Raw genomic sequence first — 26,225 nt, forward strand, 5'->3', positions numbered from 1 at the left:
GTGGTCGCACATGCTCACTACCGCTCCCATCTAATCACTCAAGTGCACCCATTCTAAAGATCTCTGTAGCCGGACCCCCTCCTTCCTCCAACGATCATACTTTATCATCCATCCTGTGGACATTGTTAATGGGACAATGGGCCTTCTGTGTACTCTACTTCTGCTCATGATCATGTTTAACCTCATGAAGGCCCTGATCAGCAGCAATGTTAGCAAAGTAGAGTGCTGCTCATCCTAATCCTCCTGGTGACACTCAGGGACACTCTTATATTGGATGGTGGCCTAGGTGGTCATACATTGACCATTAAATTAAACATTTGATACAGTTCCAAATAATACTCCCATATAGTGCTCAAATAATAGCTGCGCATAGGACGTACACAAATGTAACGAATAGCGGTGCATAACAATGTCCAAATAATACCGCTATACGATATAACATGTGATATTGTTACTTTATTGGTGCTGCCCTCTTCAGCACCACAAGGGTCGTACACCCCTATAACCTGCTCTGAGAGCAGTAAAAGAGTGTAGGACAAGTCGTCTAACTGGTACTTGCCGACACTCATGGAAAAGCCAGGGGCTCACAGAAAGAAGGGAGACCACCTGGCCCCACACAACAATTGGCAAAGCTCCTGAAACCTCCCAGAAAAAAAACAAATATTATAAGTTTGATTAGAAGGTTTTTTTCCATGGAGGAGGCTTCAAAGATGCATTGAAAAGTTGTGGCCCGAAAAACGTGCCATGGCTATCCGGAAAGATGCTGAAATGTGGGCAAGTATGATGGTCCTCTGTGCTACAATGCTGACGATATGGACAGATGGGCACAAGTGGCTTTTAGGGTGTGCACTTGCCACCACTGAATATGGTGACACTGGTCCTGATGGCCCTGATCCCACTCTTTCTGCCCATAGATGTATAATGGATCCCGTAACGTTTCCTAGATTACGGAGTTAGCAGTGATATTCGGCCAACTATTTGGCCGTATTATTTGGACACTGTAGGTTTGGCGCATCAATGAATCGTTCTGGCACCATATGGTATGACATAGGCTTTGTCTATAGGGCCCACCTGGCCCTGAAGCTGAGTGACGGCCATGTCAGTGTCCATTAGTAGACAGCGCTAGTCGTATTGTACATTTATGATGAGATGAAGGGTGACGTCTCTCTCGTCAAAATATCGGAATATCCCGTGACAGCGCCATTGAATAATCTCTGCTAATAGAAGACGTGTAATCCTTTCAGAGGCGGCTAATGGGATGAGAATAGACTAATGGCTTACCCCCCGCCCCCATCCTTGCCGGCCTGTGACTTGCAGTCACTCAGTTTCCTCGTCTGTATTCCTCTTCTCGCCGTCATTCTCCGCTTTCTCGCTCTGCCCCATTAGCGTTCGTTGCCATAGTTACAGTAACTTGAAAACAGCAGCTCAGGGCTGTGTTGAGTCATTCGAGATCCCACTGCCTGACACCGTCCCCCCCCACCCCCATCAGTCACGTCACCGGACGTATCGCCCAGAAAGCACCGCAGTGGTGACCCGTGTCACCCATGCCCACCTTCTTCATAATTTGCCACGTACTGATTGAGGTCTATAGAGCGGGTCACAGATCCTATAATCGATCAGATATAGGTGTGTGAATATTGTATGGTCACTCTCTTTATATCTTTCCTAGCCTGGCTGATAACAAAGAGCAATAGATTGCTTACAAACGGTAGAGTAAAGGCTTAATCTTGTGACCCTTTAAGAGGGCTGCATCACGCGGAGAGTAGAAGGGGCTCATTCACCCCTAAATGCCCATCGTCCGTCATGGCTGGACCGTAAGATGAATTTCAGAGAGGATTCCTATAGGATTACAGAAACCAGTGTATGAGAGTGTCAAATAGTCCGGGAAATCCTATGGATTCTGGAGTATTGGAACTTAAAGAGTAACCACCGAATTACTTTTTATTTCATAAATGAAAAGAACACTTGAAAATAAGAAACTTTGTAATATGTCTTATGAGAGAAATCTGCTTCGTTCTCTTCCAGGACTGAGCTTTCACTTTCCGTACACGGATAAATTGTGTCTTCAGTTAAAACAGACTTTCCCATTACTGAGATAGGAGATGACTGTTGGTGCTTATAAAGAGGGAGGAGCTAAATGGGAGGAGCTCGAGGCAGATACAGAACGTTCTACTGGAATGGCAGTTACAATTTAAATAAAAATATCATATTCTCCATCCATTAACCCCTTCTCGTAAAGCACAATTCCAATTCGCTCATCCCGTGCCCGGTGTTGAGCACCGATGCTTGTTTTTGTCTGTAAGGTCTTGTAAAATATTTTTTTTGTGATAAAATGTTGACATTTTTTACAGGACACTTTAAATAACAACTCCCTGGCGAAAAAATACAGCTGGCAAGACAGAGTGTCCCGCTCATCCTCCCCACTCAAGACGGGTAAGTGGGATACAGGCAAAATTCTGTTGTAAAAAAAAAAATCTGAATTCTGAAAAAAAAAAAAAGATTTGAATTTTGAAAGAAAAGTGAAAATCCTAAGGTTCAAATAATTATAATTCTGAGGTAAAAAGTAAAAATTGTGAGATGAAGTGTCTAAAAGAAGAAGGAAGGCAGGAGAATTCTGAGGTAAAAAAAGAAGGAAGGCAGGAGAATTCTGAGGTAAAAAGAAGAAAGGCTGGAGAATTCTGATGTAAAAAGAAGGAAGACAGGAGAATTCCGAGGTAAAAAGAAGGAAGGCAAGAAAATTCTGAGGTAAAAAGAAAGAAGGCAGGAGAATTCTGAGGTAAAAAGAAGGAAAGCAGGAGAATTCTGAGGTAAAAAGAAGGAAAGCAGGAGAATTCTGAGGTAAAAAGAAGCACGGCAGGAGAATTCTGAGGTAAAAAGAAGGAAAGCAGGAGAATTCTGAGGTAAAAAGAAGGAAGGCAGGAGAATTCTGAGGTAAAAAGAAGGAAGGCAGGAGAATTCTGAGGTAAAAAGAAGAAAGGCGGGAGAATTCTGAGGTAAAAAGAAGGAAGGCGGGAGAATTCTGAGGTAAAAAGAAGGAAGGCGGGAGAATTCTGAGGTAAAAAGATGAAAGGCAGGAGAATTCTGAGGTAAAAAGAAGGAAGGCAGGAGAATTCTGGGGTAAAAAGAAGGAAGGCAGGAGAATTTTGACGTAAAAAGAAGGAAAGCAGGAGAATTCTGAGGTAAAAAGAAGGAAGGCAGGAGAATTCTGATGTAAAAAGAAGGAAAGCAGGAGAATTCTGAGGTAAAAAGAAGGAAGACAGGAGAATTCCGAGGTAAAAAGAAGGAAGGCAGGAGAATTCCGAGGTATAAAGAAGGAAGGCAGGAGAATTCTGAGGTATAAAGAAGGAAGGCAGGAGAATTCTGAGGTAAAAAGAAAGGAGGCAGGAGAATTCTGAGGTAAAAAGAAGGAAGGCATGAGAATTCTGAGGTAAAAAGAAGAAAGGCAGGAGAATTCTGGGGTAAAAAGAAGGAAGGCAGGAGAATTCTGAGGTAAAAAGAAGGAAGGCAGGAGAATTCTGAGGTAAAAAGAAGGAAAGCAGGAGAATTCTGAGGTAAAAAGAAGGAAAGCCGGAGAATTATGAGCTAAAAAGAAGGAAAGCAGGAGAATTCTGAGGTAAAAAGAAGGAAGGCAGGAGAATTCTGAGGTAAAAAGAAGGAAGGCAGGAGAATTCTGAGGTAAAAAGAAGAAAAGCAGGAGAATTCTGAGGTAAAAAGAAGGAAGGCAAGAGAATTCTGAGGTAAAAAGAAGAAAAGCAGGAGAATTCTGAGGTAAAAAGAAGGAAGGCAGGAGAATTCTGAGGTAAAAAGAAGGAAGGCAGGAGAATTCTGAGGTAAAAAGAAGGAAGGCAGGAGAATTCTGAGGTAAAAAGAAGGAAGGCAGGAGAATTCTGAGGTAAAAAGAAGGAAGGCAAGAGAATTCTGAGGTAAAAAGAAGAAAAGCAGGAGAATTCTGAGGTAAAAAGAAGGAAGGCAGGAGAATTCTGAGGTAAAAAGAAGGAAGGCAAGAGAATTCTGAGGTAAAAAGAAGAAAGGCAGGAGAATTCTGAGGTAAAAAGAAGGAAGGCAGGAGAATTCTGGGGTAAAAAGAAGGAAGGCAGGAGAATTATGAGGTATAAAGAAGGAAGGCAGGAGAATTCTGAGGTATAAAGAAGGAATGCAGGAGAATTCTGAGGTATAAAGAAGGAAGGCAGGAGAATTCTGAGGTATAAAGAAGGAAGCAGGAGAATTCTGAGGTAAAAAGAAGGAAAGCAGGTGAATTCTGAGGTAAAAAAGAAGGAATGCAGGAGAATTCTGAGGTAAAAAGAAGGAAGGCAGGAGAATTCTGAGGTAAAAAGAAGCACGGCAGGAGAATTCTGAGGTAAAAAGAAGGAAGGCAGGAGAATTCTGAGGTAAAAAGAAGGAAAGCAGGAGAATTCTGAGGTAAAAAGAAGGAAGGCAGGAGAATTCTGAGGTAAAAAGAAGGAAGGCAGGAGAATTCTGAGGTAAAAAGAAGGAAGGCAAGAGAATTCTGAGGTAAAAAGAAGAAAGGCAGGAGAATTCTGAGGTAAAAAGAAGGAAGGCAGGAGAATTCTGGGGTAAAAAGAAGGAAGGCAGGAGAATTTTGACGTAAAAAGAAGGAAAGCAGGAGAATTCTGAGGTAAAAAGAAGGAAAGCAGGAGAATTCTGAGGTAAAAAGAAGGAAGGCAGGAGAATTTTGACATAAAAAGAAGGAAAGCAGGAGAATTCTGAGGTAAAAAGAAGAAAGGCAGGAGAAATCTGAGGTAAAAAAAGAAGGAAGGCAGGAGAATTATGAGGTATAAAGAAGGAAGGCAGGAGAATTTTGAGGTATAAAGAAGGAAGGCAGGAGAATTCTGAGGTATAAAGAAGGAAGCAGGAGAATTCTGAGGTAAAAAAGAAGGAAGGCAGGAGAATTCTGAGGTAAAAAAGAAGGAAGCAGGAGAATTCTGAGGTAAAAAAGAAGGAAGGCAGGAGAATTCTGAGGTAAAAAAGAAGGAAGCAGGAGAATTCTGAGGTAAAAAAGAAGGAAGGCAGGAGAATTCTGAGGTATAAAGAAGGAAGGCAGGAGAATTCTGAGGTAAAAAGAAGGAAAGCAGGAGAATTCTGAGGTAAAAAGAATGAAAAAATTGTGAGGTACAAATTAAAAACTCTGAGATAAACTTTTGTGGTAAAAAAAAAATCATAATTATGAGAGGAAATAAAATAATAGTTCTGGGTGAAAAATGAGAATTCTGAGGTGAAAAATAATCAGAATTCTAAGGTAAAAAGTAAAAATTCTAAGATAAAATGCCAAAATGTTGAGAATTCTGAGGTAAAAAGCCAAAACTTATGAAATAAATAGAGTTTGTAGGTAAAAAGTAGAAATTCTGAGAGGAAAAAAAATCAGAAATGTGATGTGAAAAGTTAAAATTCTGGTATAAAGAGTCAGAATTTCAATAAAAGATTAGAATTTAGAATTTGTACCTCAGAATTATACTTTTTTTTTTTCTCGCAGAAATTATAAAGGTAAAAGAAAACTGAATTGGGAGACGGGAAAAAAAAAACAGAAATTCTGGTAGAAAAGTGAAAATTCTGAGGTAAAAAAAAAGCAACAATTTTCTGAGGTGAAAAGTAAAAATGCTGAGATAAATTCAACATTTTAGGAGAAAAAAAGGCAGAATTCTGAGGTAACAAATTGAAAATTCTGAAGTGACAAGTCAAAACTTCTGAGATTAGATAGAATTTGGAGGTAAAAAGTCGCAATTCCGAGAGAAAAAAAAATCAGAATTTGGTGAGGAAAGGTACAAATTAATAATAGTAAGAAAAAGTCAGACGTCTGAGAGAAAAGGGTCAGAATTCAAAGAGAAAAAGATCAACTTTTTGAAGAAAAATAATCAGAATTCTGAGAAAAAAAGAAGAAGAATGAATACGATGAATCTTTTATGATTTCACTTATATTAGAATTCGGACCTTTTTGTAATCGCAGGATATTTTCGCTCTGCGGGCTGCGGCTTTTCTCTAATATGACGGTTCGGTTTTGTGAATATTTGTCTATTATTTTTTTGTGTTCTTACATTTTGTGCTCAGGATGATTTGCAATATGGCTTTATTAATCCATGGTGTCATCGGAGGCCTGCTGGCGTGTTGTATACCATACATTCACCCATTTATGGAGGCCATGTATCAGAAATAAAGATGGAGGCGTGGGGGAACACTCAACACCATAATGGCAATAAAGACACCCACAGTGCCCCATAATTCAGTCAGCAAATGTGCCCCAAAGTCACCCACAGTCAGTGGCCCAATAACAGTTTCGGCCACAGTAAGTGCCGCAATAACAGTATCGGCCACAGTAAGTGTCGCCATAACAGTATCAGCCACAGTAAGTGCCGCAATAACAGTATCGGCTACAGTAAGTGTCGCCATAACAGTATCAGCCACAGTAAGTGCCGCAATAACAGTATCAGCCACAGTAAGTGCCGCCATAACAGTATCAGCCACAGTAAGTGCCGCAATAACAGTATCAGCCACAGTAAGTGCCGCAATAACAGTATCAGCCACAGTAAGTGCCGCAATAACAGTATCGGCTACAGTAAGTGCCGCAATAACAGTATCGGCCACAGTAAGTGTCGCCATAACAGTATCAGCCACAGTAAGTGCCGCAATAACAGTATCGGCTACAGTAAGTGTCGCCATAACAGTATCAGCCACAGTAAGTGCCGCAATAACAGTATCAGCCACAGTAAGTGCCGCAATAACAGTATCAGCCACAGTAAGTGCCGCAATAACAGTATCGGCTACAGTAAGTGCCGCAATAACAGTATCGGCCACAGTAAGTGCCGCAATAACAGTATCGACCACAGTAAGTGCCGCAGTAACAGTATCGGCTACAGTCAGTGGCCTAATAACAGTTTCGGCCACAGTAAGTGCCGCAATAACAGTATCGGCCACAGTAAGTGTCGCCATAACAGTATCGGCCACAGTAAGTGCCGCAATAACAGTATCGACCACAGTAAGTGCCACAATAACAGTATCGGCTACAGTAAGTGCCGCAATAGCTGTATTGGCCACAGTAAGTGCCGCAATAACAGTATCAGCCACAGTAAGTGCCGCAATAACAGTATCGACCACAGTAAGTGCTGCAATAACAGTATCGGCTACAGTAAGTGCCGCAATAGCAGTATCGACCACAGTAAGTGCCGCAATAACAGTATCGGCCACAGTAAGTGCCGCAATAACAGTATCCACCACAGTAAGTGCCGCAATAACAGTATCGACCACAGTAAGTGCTGCAATAACAGTATCGGCCACAGTAAGTGCTGCAATAACAGTATCGGCTACAGTAAGTGTCGCCATAACAGTATCGACCACAGTAAGTGCCGCAATAACAGTATCGGCCACAGTAAGTGTCGCCATAACAGTATCAGCCACAGTAAGTGCCGCAATAACAGTATCGGCTACAGTAAGTGTCGCCATAACAGTATCAGCCACAGTAAGTGCCGCAATAACAGTATCAGCCACAGTAAGTGCCGCAATAACAGTATCAGCCACAGTAAGTGCCGCAATAACAGTATCGGCTACAGTAAGTGCCGCAATAACAGTATCGGCCACAGTAAGTGCCGCAATAACAGTATCGACCACAGTAAGTGCCGCAATAACAGTATCGACCACAGTAAGTGCCGCAATAACAGTATCGGCTACAGTCAGTGGCCTAATAACAGTTTCGGCCACAGTAAGTGCCGCAATAACAGTATCGGCCATAGTAAGTGTCGCCATAACAGTATCGGCCACAGTAAGTGCCGCAATAACAGTATCGACCACAGTAAGTGCCACAATAACAGTATCGGCTACAGTAAGTGCCGCAATAGCTGTATTGGCCACAGTAAGTGCCGCAATAACAGTATCGGCCACAGTAAGTGCCGCAATAACAGTATCGACCACAGTAAGTGCCGCAATAACAGTATCGGCTACAGTAAGTGCCGCAATAGCAGTATCGACCACAGTAAGTGCCGCAATAACAGTATCGGCCACAGTAAGTGCCGCAATAACAGTATCCACCACAGTAAGTGCCGCAATAACAGTATCGACCACAGTAAGTGCTGCAATAACAGTATCGGCCACAGTAAGTGCTGCAATAACAGTATCGGCTACAGTAAGTGTCGCCATAACAGTATCGGCCACAGTAAGTGCCGCAATAACAGTATCGGCCACAGTAAGTGCCACAATAACAGTATCGGCTACAGTAAGTGCCGCAATAGCTGTATCGGCTACAGTAAGTGCCGCAATAGCAGTATCGACCACAGTAAGTGCCGCAATAACAGTATCGGCCACAGTAAGTGCCGCAATAACAGTATCGGCCACAGTAAGTGCCGCAATAACAGTATCGGCCACAGTAAGTGCCGCTATAACAGTATCGGCCACAGTAAGTGCCGCAATAACAGTATCGGCCACAGTAAGTGCCACAATAACAGTATCGGCCACAGTAAGTGCCACAATAACAGTATCGGCTACAGTAAGTGCCGCAATAGCTGTATCGGCCACAGTAAGTGCCGCAATAACAGTATCGACCACAGTAAGTGCCGCAATAACAGTATCGACCACAGTAAGTGCCGCAATAACAGTATCGACCACAGTAAGTGCCGCAATAACAGTATCGACCACAGTAAGTGCCGCAATAACAGTATCGGCCACAGTAAGTGCCGCAATAACAGTATCGGCTACAGTAAGTGCCGCAATAGCTGTATCGGCCACAGTAAGTGCTGCAATAACAGTATCTGCTACAGTAAGTGCCGCAATAGCAGTATCGACCACAATAAGTGCCGCAATAACAGTATCGGCCACAGTAAGTGCCGCAATAACAGTATCCACCACAGTAAGTTCCGCAATAACAGTATCGACCACAGTAAGTGCCGCAATAACAGTATCGACCACAGTAAGTGCCGCAATAACAGTATCAGCCACAGTAAGTGCCGCAATAACAGTATCCACCACAGTAAGTGCCGCAATAATAGTATCGACTACAGTAAGTGCCGCAATAACAGTATCGGCCACAGTAAGTGCCGCAATAACAGTATCGACCACAGTAAGTGCCGCAATAACAGTATCGGCCACAGTAAGTGCTGCAATAACAGTATCGGCTACAGTAAGTGCCGCAATAGCAGTATCGGCTACAGTAAGTGCCGCAATAGCAGTATCGGCTACAGTAAGTGCCGCAATAGCAGTATCGACCACAGTAAGTGCCGCAATAACAGTATCGGCTACAGTAAGTGCCGCAATAGCAGTATCGGCCACAGTAAGTGCCGCAATAACAGTATCGGCCACAGTAAGTGCTGCAATAACAGTATCGGCCACAGTAAGTGCTGCAATAACAGTATCGGCTACAGTAAGTGTCGCGATAACAGTATCGGCCACAGTAAGTGCCGCAATAACAGTATCGGCCACAGTAAGTGCCACAATAACAGTATCCACCACAGTAAGTGCCGCAATAACAGTATCGACCACAGTAAGTGCCGCAATAACAGTATCGGCCACAGTAAGTGCCGCAATAACAGTATCGGCCACAGTAAGTGCTGCAATAACAGTATCGGCCACAGTAAGTGCTGCAATAACAGTATCGGCTACAGTAAGTGCTGCAATTACAGTATCGGCTACAGTAAGTGTCGCCATAACAGTATCGGCCACAGTAAGTGCCGCAATAACAGTATCGGCCACAGTAAGTGCCGCAATAACAGTATCGGCCACAGTAAGTGCCGCAATAACAGTATCGGCTACAGTAAGTGCCGCAATAGCTGTATCGGCTACAGTAAGTGCCGCAATAGCAGTATCGACCACAGTAAGTGCCGCAATAACAGTATCGGCCACAGTAAGTGCCGCAATAACAGTATCGGCCACAGTAAGTGCCGCAATAACAGTATCGGCCACAGTAAGTGCCGCTATAACAGTATCGGCCACAGTAAGTGCCGCAATAACAGTATCGGCCACAGTAAGTGCCGCAATAACAGTATCGGCTACAGTAAGTGCCTCAATAACAGTATCGACCACAGTAAGTGCTGCAATAACAGTATCGACCACAGTAAGTGCTGCAATAACAGTATCGACCACAGTAAGTGCCGCAATAACAGTATCGGCCACAGTAAGTGCCGCAATAACAGTATCGACCACAGTAAGTGCTGCAATAACAGTATCGACCACAGTAAGTGCTGCAATAACAGTATCGACCACAGTAAGTGCTGCAATAACAGTATCGACCACAGTAAGTGCCGCAATAACAGTATCAGTCACAGTCAGCCGTCCTGTAATACAGCCCGCCAATGTACCCCATAAGCAGCCATAGTCAGTGCCCCAATAACAGTGTCAGCCACAGTCAGCACCCCCATGAGATTGTGAAACAGTTAGTGCCGCAGTAGCATAACATGAGTCACAGTAATCGGCGCCTCCATGATACGGCTATTCAGAGTGCCCCAATATCAAGGACTGCCAGGGTCTCCATAGCAAGTACCAGTCTCAGCCGCTGTCTGCACCCCCATAATCCAGCCATCCAGGGTGCCCCAATGTCATCCACAATCACTGCCCTCCAACCTCACAATGTCATCAGTCAGTCCCCTCATAACACTGTCCCTGCCCCATAATGAAGTGTGCCCCAATGTATCAACCTCAGTCAGTGCCTCGGGAACAACTAGAGTCAATCTAAGACAGAACATATTCAGGATTATGGTGAATGATCCAGGCTGGAGGCCTCCTAGCGCCTCGTTAAGGGGTCCTGGAGGTCTACCACTGTTCTATCTTGACAGTACCATATGAATTCATACAGCACCCTTGTAATTTTTGCATATGTTTTATCTGGTCATACAGGAGAGACAACCCCATCCAACGAACACGTATGTCTGAGCGATGAAGGGAACCCACCAGCCGTGACGCAGGACCGTGGGACCTCCACCGATACGCCCTGCAGACGTCACAATACCACCCAGAGTGCCAACGATCCCTCTGGACGTTCCTCTAATCGGTCACGCTTGGACCTTCACAGAGACCGCATCCGTTACCAAACTGATGTAAGACTGGAGCCTACAGAAGAGATATTCCTGACGCCCGTGCAGAGGTCGTCTGACCCCCCGGAATCCGAGAGACCATTTGTATCCCAGGCCGGACCCTGCCGCATGTCAGTCAGCTCAGACGCAGACATTAATGTCCGTCCTAACAACGGGAGCAGACAGCAGTTGTCCATCAGCGAAGAGGAGGAGGAGGAGGAAGGGGAAGATGGGGTGGGGTATCTCGGGTGTCCTGGAAGGGTTGGTGGTCCTCGTGGACTTCAGAGGTCATCGGTCAGCTCGGACACCAGCGGCTTATCTTATGACTCCGTCAAGTACACCTTAGTAGTGGACGATAACGTGCAGCTGCAGTTGGTCAGTCTGCGGCAGTGTTACGCCGGGTACAGCGATGACAGCGATAGCGGCACCGTGTACGACAACTGCGTGTCCTCACCATACGAGTCGGCCATTGGTGAGGAATACGAAGAGGAAGAAGAGGAACAGGTTGGGGCATCCGGGAGGGAGGAAAGCAGAGTCCGTAGGTCCGTGTGCTTATCGGACACCTCTTCTCCAGACGGCGATGTCTCTTACTCCAAAAAGTTCCTCAACGTCTTCATGAACGGACGGTCGCGCTGTACGAGTGAGTTTACGAGTGAGAAAATTCGTTCTAATCTACTAATATATGTCACGTGTGTGTCGTCCTGTCATGTCAACTACATACGTGTTAAGTGCAAATTTAATTACTATAAATTTTTCTCATTCAATGTGCCGGTTTGATGGCCCTGATTCATCATTATTTTTGGGCCTTTTTTTTTTTTTTTAAGAAAAACTTTGTTTTTTAGATAATTTTATATGTGCTCTAATATTATGGACCATAGAAGTGTCCGCAAACTCGCCTGCTATTCACTCATTCTGTCCCTACCTAAGTTTATTTTTCTTGAAATCGATCAATAAAGAAGATTTTATTTGGCGGCAAGTGCCGCAATTTTTCATGCCGTTAAGGCTTTTGCACCATTTTTACGCAAGTTTTTTTAATTTCAGTCCTTGTAATTTTTGGGGGTTTTCTGAACAATGTGGGAGTCATTTTATAATAATAATAATAATAATAATAATTTTTTATTTATATAGCGCCAACATATTCCGCAGCACTTTACAATTAAGCAGGGACAGGTCCAGACAATAAAAACAATACAACGTAACACATTTCAACAGTTACACGAGGAGTGAAGACCCTGCTCGCATGCTTGCAAACTATAAGATTGTATTTTCCGGATATTTTTAGCTAATTCATCCTTTAGTAATTATTTTAAAAACTTTTTTTTTCCTTGATTTGCACATTTTTTTAGTAAAATGTCACACGACACTTTCCAAAAGCCTTCAAATGTCGCATGTTCGTCTCTTCAACTGCGTAAAGAAAAATCACCGAAGTGCAATTGTGCAACATTTTGCAAAGTTTCAAATAGTGAATTAAACTAAAAACATCTGGATAATGAACAGCACGCCCTTTGTTGTGGAAGAAACCTTATAAAAGGACGAGGAATGAAAAAACTTTTGGAAAAATGACGCAAAAGCCATAATGAATTTGGGCTTAAAAAAAAAAAGGTGTAAAAGTTGATGAATCGGGGTCTTTATGTTTCACTGTATGGGGATGTTCATGCTTGGACCTCAAGGATTTAGGGAGTGGGGTAAAGGGTGCAATGTTTTCTAGGGTCGCTCAGTAAGTCATCTTTTTGTTTGCAGATTCCTTCGGGTTGTTTTCGTGCCTGATAAATGGGGAGGAGCGAGAACAGACGCATCGAGCCGTGTTCAGGTGACTGCGCTAATGCATTACTCTAGCTGAAAATATTAGGCGAGGTCATTCAGGGTATGCAACTGCAGCAAACAAGTTGCAAAAAGTCAGACACACTTAGATGTTTTGCAACTTGTTTTTCGTGGTCTCGGTACCCCAGAGATCACCACACGATCCCAATCACCTTCATTATGCTGCAGTATAGCGGTGGCACATCTAGTCACCGTCTAGACCCAGCTTAATTGCTCCGTATCAGGAATTGCTAGATCAGTAATTCCTTCATATATCTTTGGACAGGTTTGCGATACTGAGTTGCCCTGAACAACTCTTTTACTAATTAAATGTTAGTAGCTCGGTGTTTAATTCCATCCCGTTATGCCATTAATTGTACCTTCAATGGCAGATTCATGCCTCGTCACCCCGGTGAACTGGAGCTGGAGGCGGAGGACCCGCTGCTGGTGGAGGTTAAGGCTGAAGATTTCTGGTACGAGGGTTATAACATGAGAACCGGGGAGCGCGGGATCTTCCCTGCCTACTATGCCGTTCAGGTGACAAAGGATCCGGACCTGCTGTCAGGTAAGAGCTGCCGTCCCCACCCCGCAGGTGCTGGCTTTAAGGTGCCCGTATGGATGCGGCTGCGCATGAAGTTTTGCAATGCAGTTTTCACCTCACCTGTACAGTCCGTATTTTGTATGGCCACCTATTGTCCCATAGACTAAGTGTATCCACTGTCCACAGGATAAATGAGAAATGTATGATTGTATGGGTCCGGCTAATGAAATCCCACTGATTCTGAGAATGGGGTCTCCAACGTCGCCTGTGTGAGCACTACCAATCCGTTCACACAGGGAACTTTGAGTCCCCCTTTCTTGTGACCGATGGGGGTCCCAGCATCTATCTCTGACATATCCATAGGAAGCTGCAGCATTTGGAGTCCATGCTTTATAGGTGTTGTGTCCCACACAACCCTACTAGGTGAGCAGTTTTTAATACTTATGTAACATTTATTAATTGGATAAGACCTTATTGCGCTCTTGCATTTTTCCACAACAATGTTAATTATTTGGTGCGGATGTTTACTCCTTCCAGAGTTTCCAGAAGCTGACATATGAACTCATTCCTATTGTGTCATGTATAGTTGTGCTCCAAAGTTTACATACCCCGGCAGGATTTTTCCTTTTTTGCCCTTGTTTCAGAGAATAGGAATGATAACGAAAAAACTTTTTCTCCACTCACGGTTATCGGTTGGGTGAAGCCATTTATTGTCAAACTACTGTGTTTTCTCTTTTTATATCTTAATGACAACCAAAAACATCCAAATGACCCTGATCAAAAGTTCACATACCCTGGTGATTTTGGCCTGATAGCATGCACAGAATTTGACACAAATGGGTTTGAATGGCTACTAAAGGTCACATCCTCACCTGTGACCTGTTTGCTTGTAATCAGTGTGTGTGCATAAAAGCTGAGTGAGTTTCTGGGATCCAGATTGATTCTTGCATCTTTCATCCAGCCACTGACGTTTCTGGATTGTGAGTCATGGGGAAAGCAAAAGAATTGTCAGTGGATCTACGAACTGTATAACACAGGAAAGGGATCCAAAAAGATATCCAAGGAATTGATAATGCCAGTCAGCAGCGTTCAAACTGTGATTAACAAATGGAAAATCAGGGTCTTCTTAAAAACCAAACCACGGTCAGGTAGACCAACGAAAATTTCGACCACAACTGCCAGGAAAATTGTTCGGGATGCAAAGAAAAACCCACAAATAACATCAGCTGAAATTCAGGACTCTCTGAAAACTAGCGGTGTGGCTGTTTCAAGATGTACAATAAGGAGGCACTTGAAGAAAAATGGGCTGCATGGTCGAGTCGCCAGAAGAAAGCCATAACTGCGCAAATGCCACAAAGTATCTCGCCTACAATACGCCAAACAGCACAGAGACAAGCCTCAAAACTTCTGGTACAAGGTAATTTGGAGTGATGAGACCAAAACTGAACTTTTTGGCCACAACCATAAACGTTACATTTGGAGAGAGGTCAACAAGGCCTATAATGAAAGGAACACCATTCCTACAGTAAAGCACGGAGGTGGATCGCTGATGTTTTGGGGATGTGTGAGCTACAAAGGCACAGGAAACTTGGTAAAAGTTGAAGGAAAGATGAATGCAGCACGTTATCAGCTAATACTGGAGGCAAATTTGCACTCATCAGCCCGGAAGCTGCGCATGGGACGTACTTGGACGCTCCAACATGACAACGATCCAAAACACAAGGCCAAGTCGACCTGTCATTGGCTACAGCAGAACAAAGTGAAGGTTCTGGAGTGGCCATCTCCGTCTCCTGACCTCAATATCATTGAGCCACTCTGGGGAGATCTCAAGCGCGCAGTTCATGCTAGACAGCCCAGGAATTTACAGGAACTGGAGGCTTTTTGCCAAGAAGAATGGGCAGCTTTACCATCTGAGAAAATAAAGAACCTCATCCACAACTACCACAAAAGACTTCAAGCTGTCATTGATGTTAGAGGGGGCAATACACGGTATTAAGAACTGGGGTATGTGAACTTTTGATCAGGGTTATTTTGATGTTTTTGGTTGTCATTAAGATTTAAAAAGAGAAAACACAGTAGTCTGACAATAAATGGCTTCACCCAACCAATAACCATGAGTGGAGAAAAAGTTTATTGGTAACATTCATATTCTTTGAAACAAGGCAAAGAAAGCAAAAATTCTGCAGGGGTATGTAAACTTTTGAGCACAACTGTATGTAAAGTTATGTGGACCACAAAAGTCATCCCCAATTGGTGCTATGAGGTCCACGGAGAGGGCAGCCCCATTCCAGGTTGGTCCCTTAGCCTTTCTCCATGGATGATTTTCTACCATATTAGTAGAATGATGAAGGGATTAGGAAATTATGGCCCCTTCCTGCCCCTTATTTATTAGAGTCCTCGTGACCCGACATGAAGGCACGTCTAGATTTGGACATTTCTCAATTTCTAACTTTTGCAGTGGAGTAAAAAACTTCTGGTATATTAAGATGAATTGATGCCGGAAATTTGTATCCTTGGGCCCCCTGTGATATCCGAGAAAAAAAGGAAAGATTTCCAGCCTCCTGGAAGAGTTGTCAGACCTCCGAGCTTTACCACAGCGTCCTAAAACCTCACATACCCCAAAAGTTGTCTCCAGCATATCACCCGGATGCCCTATAATTTGGCCTCTGATTGGACAATTTGGGGTGGAGAATGGGGTGTATTGGGGTGTTGCACTGATGAGATCGGACGTCTCTAAAGTGGATTAAAAAGCGAAGGGGTCAACATTTCTGGAGCCACCACAAGCCTCTTCCATCCAAGACTAGCGGCTCTGAAAGTCCTGGCTGGTACGGTCATCGGACCCCTCTTTAAGAACATCAAAGACTAGAGGAAGAGTCGCTGTTTATATTGTTTTTTTATGTTTTAAATCAGTACTTTTGTGGAAAGAGTTGTTTGTGCTGCTAGGACTCATGAAGAAAGACCGTGAGTCCTCCCAACGCCCCCCCCCCCCCACAGAGTGATTGACAGACAGCTCGTCTTGCAATCAGGGAGAGCTGTCAATCATTGTGCATGTGGGAGTTATGAGGACTCGCACGTTTCCCTCTAATTATATATATTTTTTTGGGTGACCATACCTTTACTGAGCTATTAGAGTCAGAAGCCTTTTTCACCTTTGCAGCCGTTTCTTTTTTTTTTTTTTGTGCAACTATTCTGAAAAATTAAGTAACTTTGCAACAAGTGTTTCGTTAAAAATGTCCCATTGTTCTGATTATGCAGCTGCCGTGCGTCTCCAAGGTGACAGACTACAAACAAACTCTGTGTAGTCAGATCCTGCAGCTGTTCCCTCAGCCCTTTACTGCTTGTGCTTGGTAACCTACGGATTGTGCAGCGAAACAGCATGCAGTAACTTTATGAACAGACGAAAGTATAATAAAAGGATCAGATTAGGCAGCTGGTTGGTTTTCTGTCACCATAGAGACGTAGGAAATTTTTATTTATTGAATTATTGCCTGGTTGCAAAGTTGCTTCATTTTCTATTTTGGACTTGGATTTTTAGTTACATCCAGCAGTTTTATCCATGGAAGCCCCGATCCTGTTTATGAGGTGTGATCCGTGCATGTGATGGGTCTGCTGTGGTTTGTATCTTCTCACAGAAACCCGGGCCTCCGATTGGTTGGATCAGTTTTGGGTGAAGTTTCTTGGGTCGGTGCAGGTTCCATATCACAAAGGGACTGATGTCCTCTGCACTGCCATGCAAAAGGTGAGAACGTCCGCTCGTCTTAAAGGGCAGTTAAGGACCCCCACTAATGACCACAAGTGGTGGACTTGTGTTTTTCAGTTTTTTTTCTGGCCACAAAACAGGTAGAGTTGAAAGGAAGCGGTCTGCAATCTTTATGTGTATTTTAACTTGCCTGTTAATTCCTGGCGAAAAAAAAAAAACATAAATTAAGAAAGATTTGTAGACCCTATACACATCCCGGGATAATGTCCTTAGCACTGTAGGGTGCATGGCGTCTGCTTTCCAGCACGTTGTAAAGTTGGGAGGGTCTTTTCTTGTGCACAGCGTGTGCAACACTGACACCTACTGGCACCAAAGAGGAAAACAAGTACAGTTTCTATCATGAGCAGAATTATAAGCAAGGACCAGAAGGTCTTAGGCATGTAGTCCACACACCACGTGGTTTTGCACATTTTGACATATTTTTTACACCTGCAATTCCCTTTATAATACGGCTTTGATACTTTCGTGACTTGTGTTATTGCAGATTGCTATGTCTCGTCGCCTTACAGTGCTGTCAAACCCTCCTTCTAGCTGTGTATTGGAGATTAGCCTCAGAGGGTTGAAGATCGCAGTACATGGGGAAGACCCTCACGATCACAGCCAGGTATGAAGACAATAACTGTGCATCGTTTTTAGCATCTTTAAGGGTGCAGAATTTGCACCGGGACCCACGGAGGGGCCTTATAAATGATGCGGGACCCCTGTTACATATTTCATGTTGGAGGCCGGAAGTTCCATTTTAGATTTCAGGAGCAGAAATACCAAATATGGAAAATTCGCAGTTTTATTACAGTAGCTGAGATTTTTTTTTATCATTCACAGTAATAATCACACAATGCAAAAAAAATTGCCCTATATTCTGGATTTGTAAAATTCAGAATTCCTACTGTGGATTTTTTTTCCTGTTAAATTCAATGGAGGAATCAAAATCGAATTGTTGCAGATTTCGCTGCAGATTTGACCTTTCTGTATTAAAGTGGGTTAAAATTCATAAGAAATAATTGCTATTCTGCAAATCTTGAAAAACGAGGTGACTTTACACCGTGGAAAATATCTGCAGATGAGATAATTAAAATGTCGTCTACGAATCTGATGCTGTGGATTATCCTCATTCAAATACGGTTGTAAAATCTGCAGCAAATCCATGCCATGTTTTTTTTCCCTAAGGATAACGTCCAGAGCAGATCGGCTATTCATGCTGCAGATCCTACGTATGGATTTGTGTGCTGGAAATCCGTTTTTTTTGTAGTCCATTATCAGCTAAGTAGATGAGACTTTACATATCTTTTCTATTCGTTGCGGAAATTGACCTGCAGTGCAAATGATGAAATCCACAGCATGTCAATTCTGAAAATCAGCAGTAATATGTGAATTTTGCATTTCGGAATTTGTAGCCTTTATATAAAAGAAAATTCTCAAAGTGTAAAATAAAAAAAACAAACAAAAACGCTTCCTGTGGCGCAGAAATGTCACCCCTGCTCTCTGTACACCATGACCTGCTGTCTATTGAGGCCATGGGACACAAATCAACTGTTTGTTTGTTTTTGCAAAGAAATCAGCAACGAAAAATCTACACAATTTGTGGATGGATTTACCTGCAGATTCTTTTTGCAGTTGCTGCAGAAATTTTTTTTTTTGCAGCTATTCCCGTGAATCCACCATAAATTGTACGTTTCGCTTCTGAAAAGGTTTTTCAGATGTCTCTTTGCCGACAGGTGAACACGTGCAGCCATTTCTTCCAGTTAAAGAATATCTCATTCTGTGGATACCACCCCAAGAACAGCAAGTAAGTGACAGCAGTCCCCGCGGGGTTCAGGGTGCAGACACTTGTGCTTTTCCATTCTTTCTCATCCATCTTCTGTCTCACGTGTCTTATCTCCGTTTTTTGCAGATATTTCGGTTTCATCACCAAACATCCTACAGATCATCGGTTTGCATGTCACGTGTTTGTTTCGGAGGAATCTACCAAACCCCTGGCAGAGTCTGTCGGGTAAGTGTCTGCCCCCCTCCAGTCACTTAATTAACATGTAAGATTTTAGTCCACTTAGAACTTTTCTTTTTTTACCGTTCAGGTGCCTTTCCTCTGTTATTCCTCCTAGAAATGTTGTGAATGAATTGACGATTGGGTCGTTACCTTTCCCCTTATAGTATGTGGCTCCTCATAGTCTGGCACTTGCAGCCCTGATTGGACAGTGTCAGAGTGTGCAGGACCACTCGACGCCCCCCCCCCAACTAGTCATAGTCAATTTATTGACACATTTCCAGGAGGAATAACAGAGGAACCGCACAATGCGGACGTTCCAGAATTGTTATTTTACAAAAAATACATGTATTTACTAAAACAAAGATGTCAGGAGAGTGACAGGTCCTGATCTAGTGACTGTACAAGTATTGTTTTATATACTGTATGTCTTGAGACTCCACCCAGGCTCCACCCCACCTCCTACTATTTCTCATTCCTCATTCTACATTAATAATTTAAATAAGGAGATCAAAGTACTCAGTAAATCTGCTATTTCAAATTTTTATTTATGTTATCACAAGACATACAAACACCCCATAAAATCATGTCAAAAACCCCTTAGACATAGGAAGCCCCAATAAAATTGAGGCAGTGTGGTCAGAAGATATCACTGTAAGCACAAAAGTTAATACAGTTCAGAAAGTAGGGATGTAAAACTCTATCAGTAAAGTTCCAAACCTCTTAGTTTCGTGGGATATGCCCCATGTCCCTGCCATTAGATTATCACAAAACATGTGTAAATAGAATACATACCCGTATATATAAGCCATAAAAGTATCACATGACATGTACAGAAAAATACAAATTCTCACATTCTGAAGGATATATTCTCATATGGGATTATCATATAACAATTATAGACAAGGTACAGGTCCTCACAATTTGAGGAAAATATCCTCCTGCACAAGTCATAAGATTATCGTGTAACACATGTCAGTAAAATATAAATCCTCATGGTTTGAGGGATATCTCCCTTATACAAGCCAGTAGAATAATCACGGTGGTTACATCAATTACAGCTTACATATGGAACACATAAGCTAGTACATAAACCCGGGTGCATATCACCAGTCATAAGGATCATATCAGAATCCTTATCAGCACTCAATTGATATCAGCATTATAGTACCCCCAAGGCAGGCATAATACAAACCAATGCCAGAGTGTTATAAGACCACACTGCCTCGTACCCCAACGCGCGTTTCGCGTGCTGCTTCGTCGGGGGGTACAGAGGCAGTGCCACACCTGATATATTTATATAAATAGAGGAGTGAAGCACACCTGTTATTCCCTCTGTGTATTAGGGCGCACGCATGCCGTCCAGGGCGCGTCGCCATCACTCGGCCGGCGTCCAGGAAGTCGACACGCGCATGCGCGCATATCGGTTCCTGATAGGACGCCAGTCGAGGGAGGCGAGGCCGCCATGACACGTCACGCGCGCGCACCACACCGGGTCCGTGCACACACCATATTAAGTCTGGGCAAAGTTGCCCTCAAACCCTATCCATACATTAACAACACAATTTGGTAATACATAGTAGATGCATCTTTAAGTCCATCACGATGACGTTATCTTTCCATTTGATGATTCACATTTTAACCCATCCTGCATTATTAAAGAAAATAGAAAAGTAATAATATACATTCCAAACGAGCAGAAAGAGAATAATAAATGCAGAGTTCTACATCAGAATGGTATCTACATTGAAATAATTATAGAATTCTCCTGATATTATTATATAGAATGTACATATCATCACAAATAAATATAAAAATATTGTTGTAAAATTATATTAAAGTAAAAAGTCATCTTGATGAAGTATAAAGTATCAATATACATATCTAAGTAGATAAATAATTGTATTTCATAAATGGTCGACATCCCTATAATAACCATATTGTATGTATAAAGATAAAAGATCACAATGATCTAGGTGACATATCGAGATAGGGAATATAGATAACCAGGAGTAGCAGCATAGAAGGTACAGTGTAGTGGGACAAGGCATGACCGTAACAGTGCCATCATATTCCATCCCATTAAAAAGGATCACACCAGAAATGGCGCAAAGCTCACTGAATCATTTAGGCCCTTCGGTTTAATTGTATCAAGGATAGTGATCCATTTTGCTTCAGTTTTATGTAACAGATTTTTAGCATCTCCGCCCCTTGCTCCCAATCGGATCTGGTCAATTGCTCGAAAACGTAAAAGGCGCCAGTTGCAATTATGCAGTTCGCGAAAGTGCTTAGGGATGTTTTTGAGTTTGGCTATTTGCTCCGGGTCTATAATTTTCGCCGCATTTTTTATGTCTCTCAAATGTTCCAAGACTCTCACACGGAGCTCTCTTGATGTTAACCCAACGTAGATTAACTTACATGGGCAGATCGCCCAGTAGATAACGTCAGTAGAGCGGCAAGTTAGCCACTTGAAGATTTTAAAGTTACGAGTATTTTGGGAGTCGTGGAAGGAGAATGCTCTATCTACCTGGGAGCAAGCACTGCATGCGCCACATGGGAAACAACCCCATTTAGGTTTTACATGACCAAAATTGAGGCCCCCAGATGCAGGTGGTATATAGTGACTTCTCACTAATATATCATTTAGATTTTTTGATCTTTTAGGGGTCACTAGGGGTCTTGAGGAGATTATGTTTTTTAGGATGGGGTCAGATAAGAGGACAGGCCAGTATCTTGTAAAGATTGCCGACATTTCCCTCCAATGCGTATGGTAGGGTGTAATTAGTCTCACCCCTCTAACTTTCCACAGTCCCACCGCCCACTCTTGGAAAACTCCACTTCTGCACCACGTCCTCACCAATCACACAATAACAGTTCCCATCGAACACCAGATCACATACGGAGCCAGCAGCTTTTTTTTTTCGCCAATGATTTTTTAAGCCGCCTCCACGACAAGGAGACCCTTCTGTCCGGGCCCTACTCTACTCTAACCTAATAAACATTTCTTATAATGCCTAATAATCTTTTTAGTTATATTTTAATTATTTTTGTTTAAGGGAATGTGTCACATACATTTTTTTAAATGACCAATTTAAAGGGAAAGGGAAAAATACTGTCACACCATGGACAGGCGAAATATTACCACCACATAGTGACCGCATAATACCACATACAAGGAACACATACTGCCACATCATGACCAGACCACATATTACCACCACATAGTGACCGAATAATACCACATACAAGGAATAATGACTAGACTACATATTACAACCACAGTGACTGAATAATACCACATACAAGGAACAGATACCTCCCCACCGTGACCAGACCACATATTGCCACCACATAGTGACTGAATACTACAGTATTGATCATTAATAAAAAAACACAATACTAATATTACCATAAGTGCCATTATACACAGAAGTTCTGTACTTAGTATACAGTGTATAGTGTCAGTGTACAGGTAATACAGTGATCACCAATAACATTATACACAGGAGCTCTGTATATAGTGTACAAGTAATACAGTGATCACCATATATACAGCTATGTATATAGTGTCAGTGTACAGGTAATACAGTGATCACCAGTGACATTATACACAAGAGCTCTGTATATAGTGTAAAGGTAATACAGTGATCACCAATGATATTTTACACAGGAGCTCTGTATATAATGTCAGTGTACAGGTAATACAGTGATCACCAGTGACATTATACACAAGAGCTCTGTATATAGTGTACAGGTAATACAGTGATAACCAGTGACATTATACACAGGAGCTCTGTATATAGTGTCAGTGTACACGTAATACAGTGATCACCAGTGATATTTTACACAGGAGCTCTGTATATAGTGTCAGTGTACAGGTAATACAGTGATCACCAGTGACAATATACACAGGAGCTCTGTATATAGTGTACAGGTAATACAGCGATCACCAGTGACATTATACACAGGAGCTTTGTATATAGTGTACACGTAATACAGTGATCACCAGTGATATTTTACACAGGAGCTCTGTATATAGTGTATAGTGTACGGGTAATACAGTGATCACCAGTGACATTATACACAGGAGCTCTATATAGTGTATAGTGTGCAGGTAATACAGTGATCACCAGTGATATTATACACAGGAGCTCTGTATATAGTGTACAGGTAATACAGTGATAACCAGTGACATTATACACAGGAGCTCTGTATAAAGTGTCAATGTACAGGTAATACAGTGATCACCAGTGACATTATACACAGGAGCTCTGTATATAGTGTACAGGTAATACAGTGATCACCAGTGATATTATTCACAGGAGCTCTGTATATAGTGTACCGGTAATACAGTGATCACAAGTGCCTACATACACAGGAGCTCTATATGTAGTGTTAGTGTACAGGTAATACAGGGATCACCAGTGACATTATACACAGGAGCTCTGTATATAGTGTATAGTGTACAGGTAATACAGTGATCACCAGTGATATTTTACACAGGAGCTCTGTATATAGTGTCAGTGTACAGGTAATACAGTGATCACCAGTGACATTATACACAGGAGCTCTGTATATAGTGTCAGTGTACAGGTAATACAGTGATCACCAGTGACATTATACACAGGAGCTCTGTATATAGTGTCAGTGTACAGGTAATACAGTGATCACCAGTGACATTATACACAAGAGCTCTGTATATAGTGTATAGTGTACAGGTAATACAGTGATCACCAGTGACATTATACACAGCTCTGTATATAGTGTATAGGTAATACAGAGATAACCAGTGACGACATACACAGGAGTTCTGTATATAGTGTACAGGTAAAACAGTGACATTATACACAGGAGCTCTGTATATAGTGTCAGTGTACAGGTAATACAGTGATCACCAGTGACATTATACACAGGAGATCTGTATATAGTGTCAGTGTACAGGTAATACCGTGATCACCAGTGACATTATACACAGGAGCTCTGTATATAGTGTACAGGTAATACAGTGATAACCAGTGACATTATACACAGGAGCTCTATATATAGTGTATAGTGTGCAGGTAGTACAGTGATCACCAGTGACATTATACACAGGAGCTCTGTATATAGTATATAGTGTACAGGTAATACAGTGATCACCAGTGACATTATACACAGGAGCTCTGTATATAGTGTATAGTGTACAGGTAATACAGTGATCACCAGTGATATTTTACACAGGAGCTCTATATATAGTGTCAGTGTACAGGTAATACAGTGATCACCAGTGATATTTTACACAGGAGCTCTGTATATAGTGTATAGTGTACAGGTAATACAGTGATCACCAGTGACATTATACACAGGAGCTCTGTATATAGTGTATAGTGTACAGGTAATACAGTGATCACCAGTGACATTATACACAAGAGCTCTGTATATAGTGTACAGGTAATACAGTGATCACCAGTGACATTATACACAGGAGCTCTGTATGTAGTGTACAGGTAATACAGTGATAACCAGTGACGACATACACAGGAGTTCTGTATATAGTGTCAGTGTACAGGTAATACAGGGATCACCAGTGATATTTTACACAGGAGCTCTGTATATAGTGTACAGGTAATACAGTGATCACCAGTAACGACATACACAGGAGTTCTGTATATAGTGTACAAGTAATACAGTGATCACCAGTGACATTATACACAGGAGCTCTGTATATAGTGTATAGTGTACAGGTAATACAGTGATCACCAGTGACATTACACACAGGAGCTCTGTATATAGTGTATAGTGTGCAGGTAATACAGTGATCACCAGTGATATTATACACAGGAGCTCTGTATATAGTGTACAGGTAATACAGTGATCACCAATGATATTATACACAAGAGCTCTGTATATAGTGTATAGTGTACAGGTAATACAGTGATAACCAGTGACATTATACACAAGAGCTCTATACATAGAATATAGTGTATAGTGTCAGTGTACAGATAACAGTGTACAGATAATACACTGACTCACCAGTGACGTCTCTAGTTGAAGTTCTTCATCTTCACTTTTCTCCTTCATCCAGCACAGACCGCCATCACTTCTTCCAGCCAGGACTCTTCTCTGCATAAAATAACACACAGTTATGTAGAGCACATTCTCCAACTTCTACACTACGCAGCTGAATACAGACCTGCACCCACCAATAATATATAATTAGTTATTATGCAACCCACCATTCCAAATATAAATTGTAATCCACTACTGTGCCCCCGCTAACTATAAATAGCCACTTTCCCCACCTAATAAATAAATAAATGAATTAGAAACTGTACTCTTTCCCACAATTCACTACCAGTCACACTCCTGCATCCTCAACGCCCCCACTCTCCCGATTCATTATATTTACATTCCCCCCTCTGCCCCAATTCATTTTATCATGTCCTCTCTCTCTCCCACCCCCACTTCATCATCATTTACTCTCCTCACCCCCAATTCATCATCATTTGTTGTCCCCCACCCTCAATTCATTATCATTTGCTCTCCCCCTCCACCCTCAAGTCATCATTTGCTCTCCCTACCTCCACCTGCAATTCATCATTTGCTGTTCCCTGTCCCCTACCCTCAAGTCATCATTATTTGCGCTCCCCCACCACCTCCCACCTTGCTCTTTACACCCCCCACTCCCAATTCATCATTTGCTCTCCCCACCCCCCACTCCAAGTTCATCATTAGCTCTCCCCACCCCCCACTCCCAGTTCATCATTAGCTCTCCCCACCCCCCACTCCCAGTTCATCATTAGCTCTCCCCACCCCCCACTCCCAGTTCATCATTAGCTCTCCCCACCCCCCCACTCCCAGTTCATCATTAGCTCTCCCCACCCCCCCCACTCCCAGTTCATCATTAGCTCTCCCCACCCCCCCACTCCCAGTTCATCATTAGCTCTCCCCACCCCCCACTCATCATTATCTCTCCCCACCCCCCACTCCCAGTTCATCATTAGCTCTCCCCACCCCACCCCACTCCCAGTTCATCATTAGCTCTCCCCACCCCTCACTCATCATTAGCTCTCCCCACCCCCCACTCCCAGTTCATCATTACCTCTCCCCACCCCCCCACTCCCAGTTCATCATTAGCTCTCCCCACCCCCCACTCATGAT

The 26,225-nt window shown here is 42.7% G+C and overlaps 1 protein-coding gene across 3 annotated transcripts in view; it reads left to right on the forward strand.

The window, feature by feature from the left end:
- MAPK8IP1 (mitogen-activated protein kinase 8 interacting protein 1) overlaps positions 1-26,225 on the forward strand; it is a 113,332-nt gene that overhangs the window by 79,827 nt on the left and 7,280 nt on the right. For 2 of the 3 annotated variants that reach the window (XM_073658844.1, XM_073658846.1), the window contains exons 4-11: positions 2,352-2,433; positions 10,828-11,655; positions 12,744-12,813; positions 13,196-13,368; positions 16,977-17,083; positions 17,589-17,708; positions 18,820-18,890; positions 18,996-19,094. In XM_073658844.1, the coding sequence (XP_073514945.1) occupies positions 2,352-2,433; positions 10,828-11,655; positions 12,744-12,813; positions 13,196-13,368; positions 16,977-17,083; positions 17,589-17,708; positions 18,820-18,890; positions 18,996-19,094 (1,550 nt within the window). The remainder of the gene's footprint in view (positions 1-2,351; positions 2,434-10,827; positions 11,656-12,743; positions 12,814-13,195; positions 13,369-16,976; positions 17,084-17,588; positions 17,709-18,819; positions 18,891-18,995; positions 19,095-26,225) is intronic. The other variant, XM_073658845.1, reaches the window with a different exon arrangement.

Source organism: Phyllobates terribilis, unplaced genomic scaffold, assembly GCF_046119375.1.
Source record: "Phyllobates terribilis strain yellow unplaced genomic scaffold, ASM4611937v1 Scaffold_13__5_contigs__length_258822181, whole genome shotgun sequence".
Classification (NCBI taxonomy): Eukaryota; Metazoa; Chordata; class Amphibia; order Anura; family Dendrobatidae; genus Phyllobates; species Phyllobates terribilis.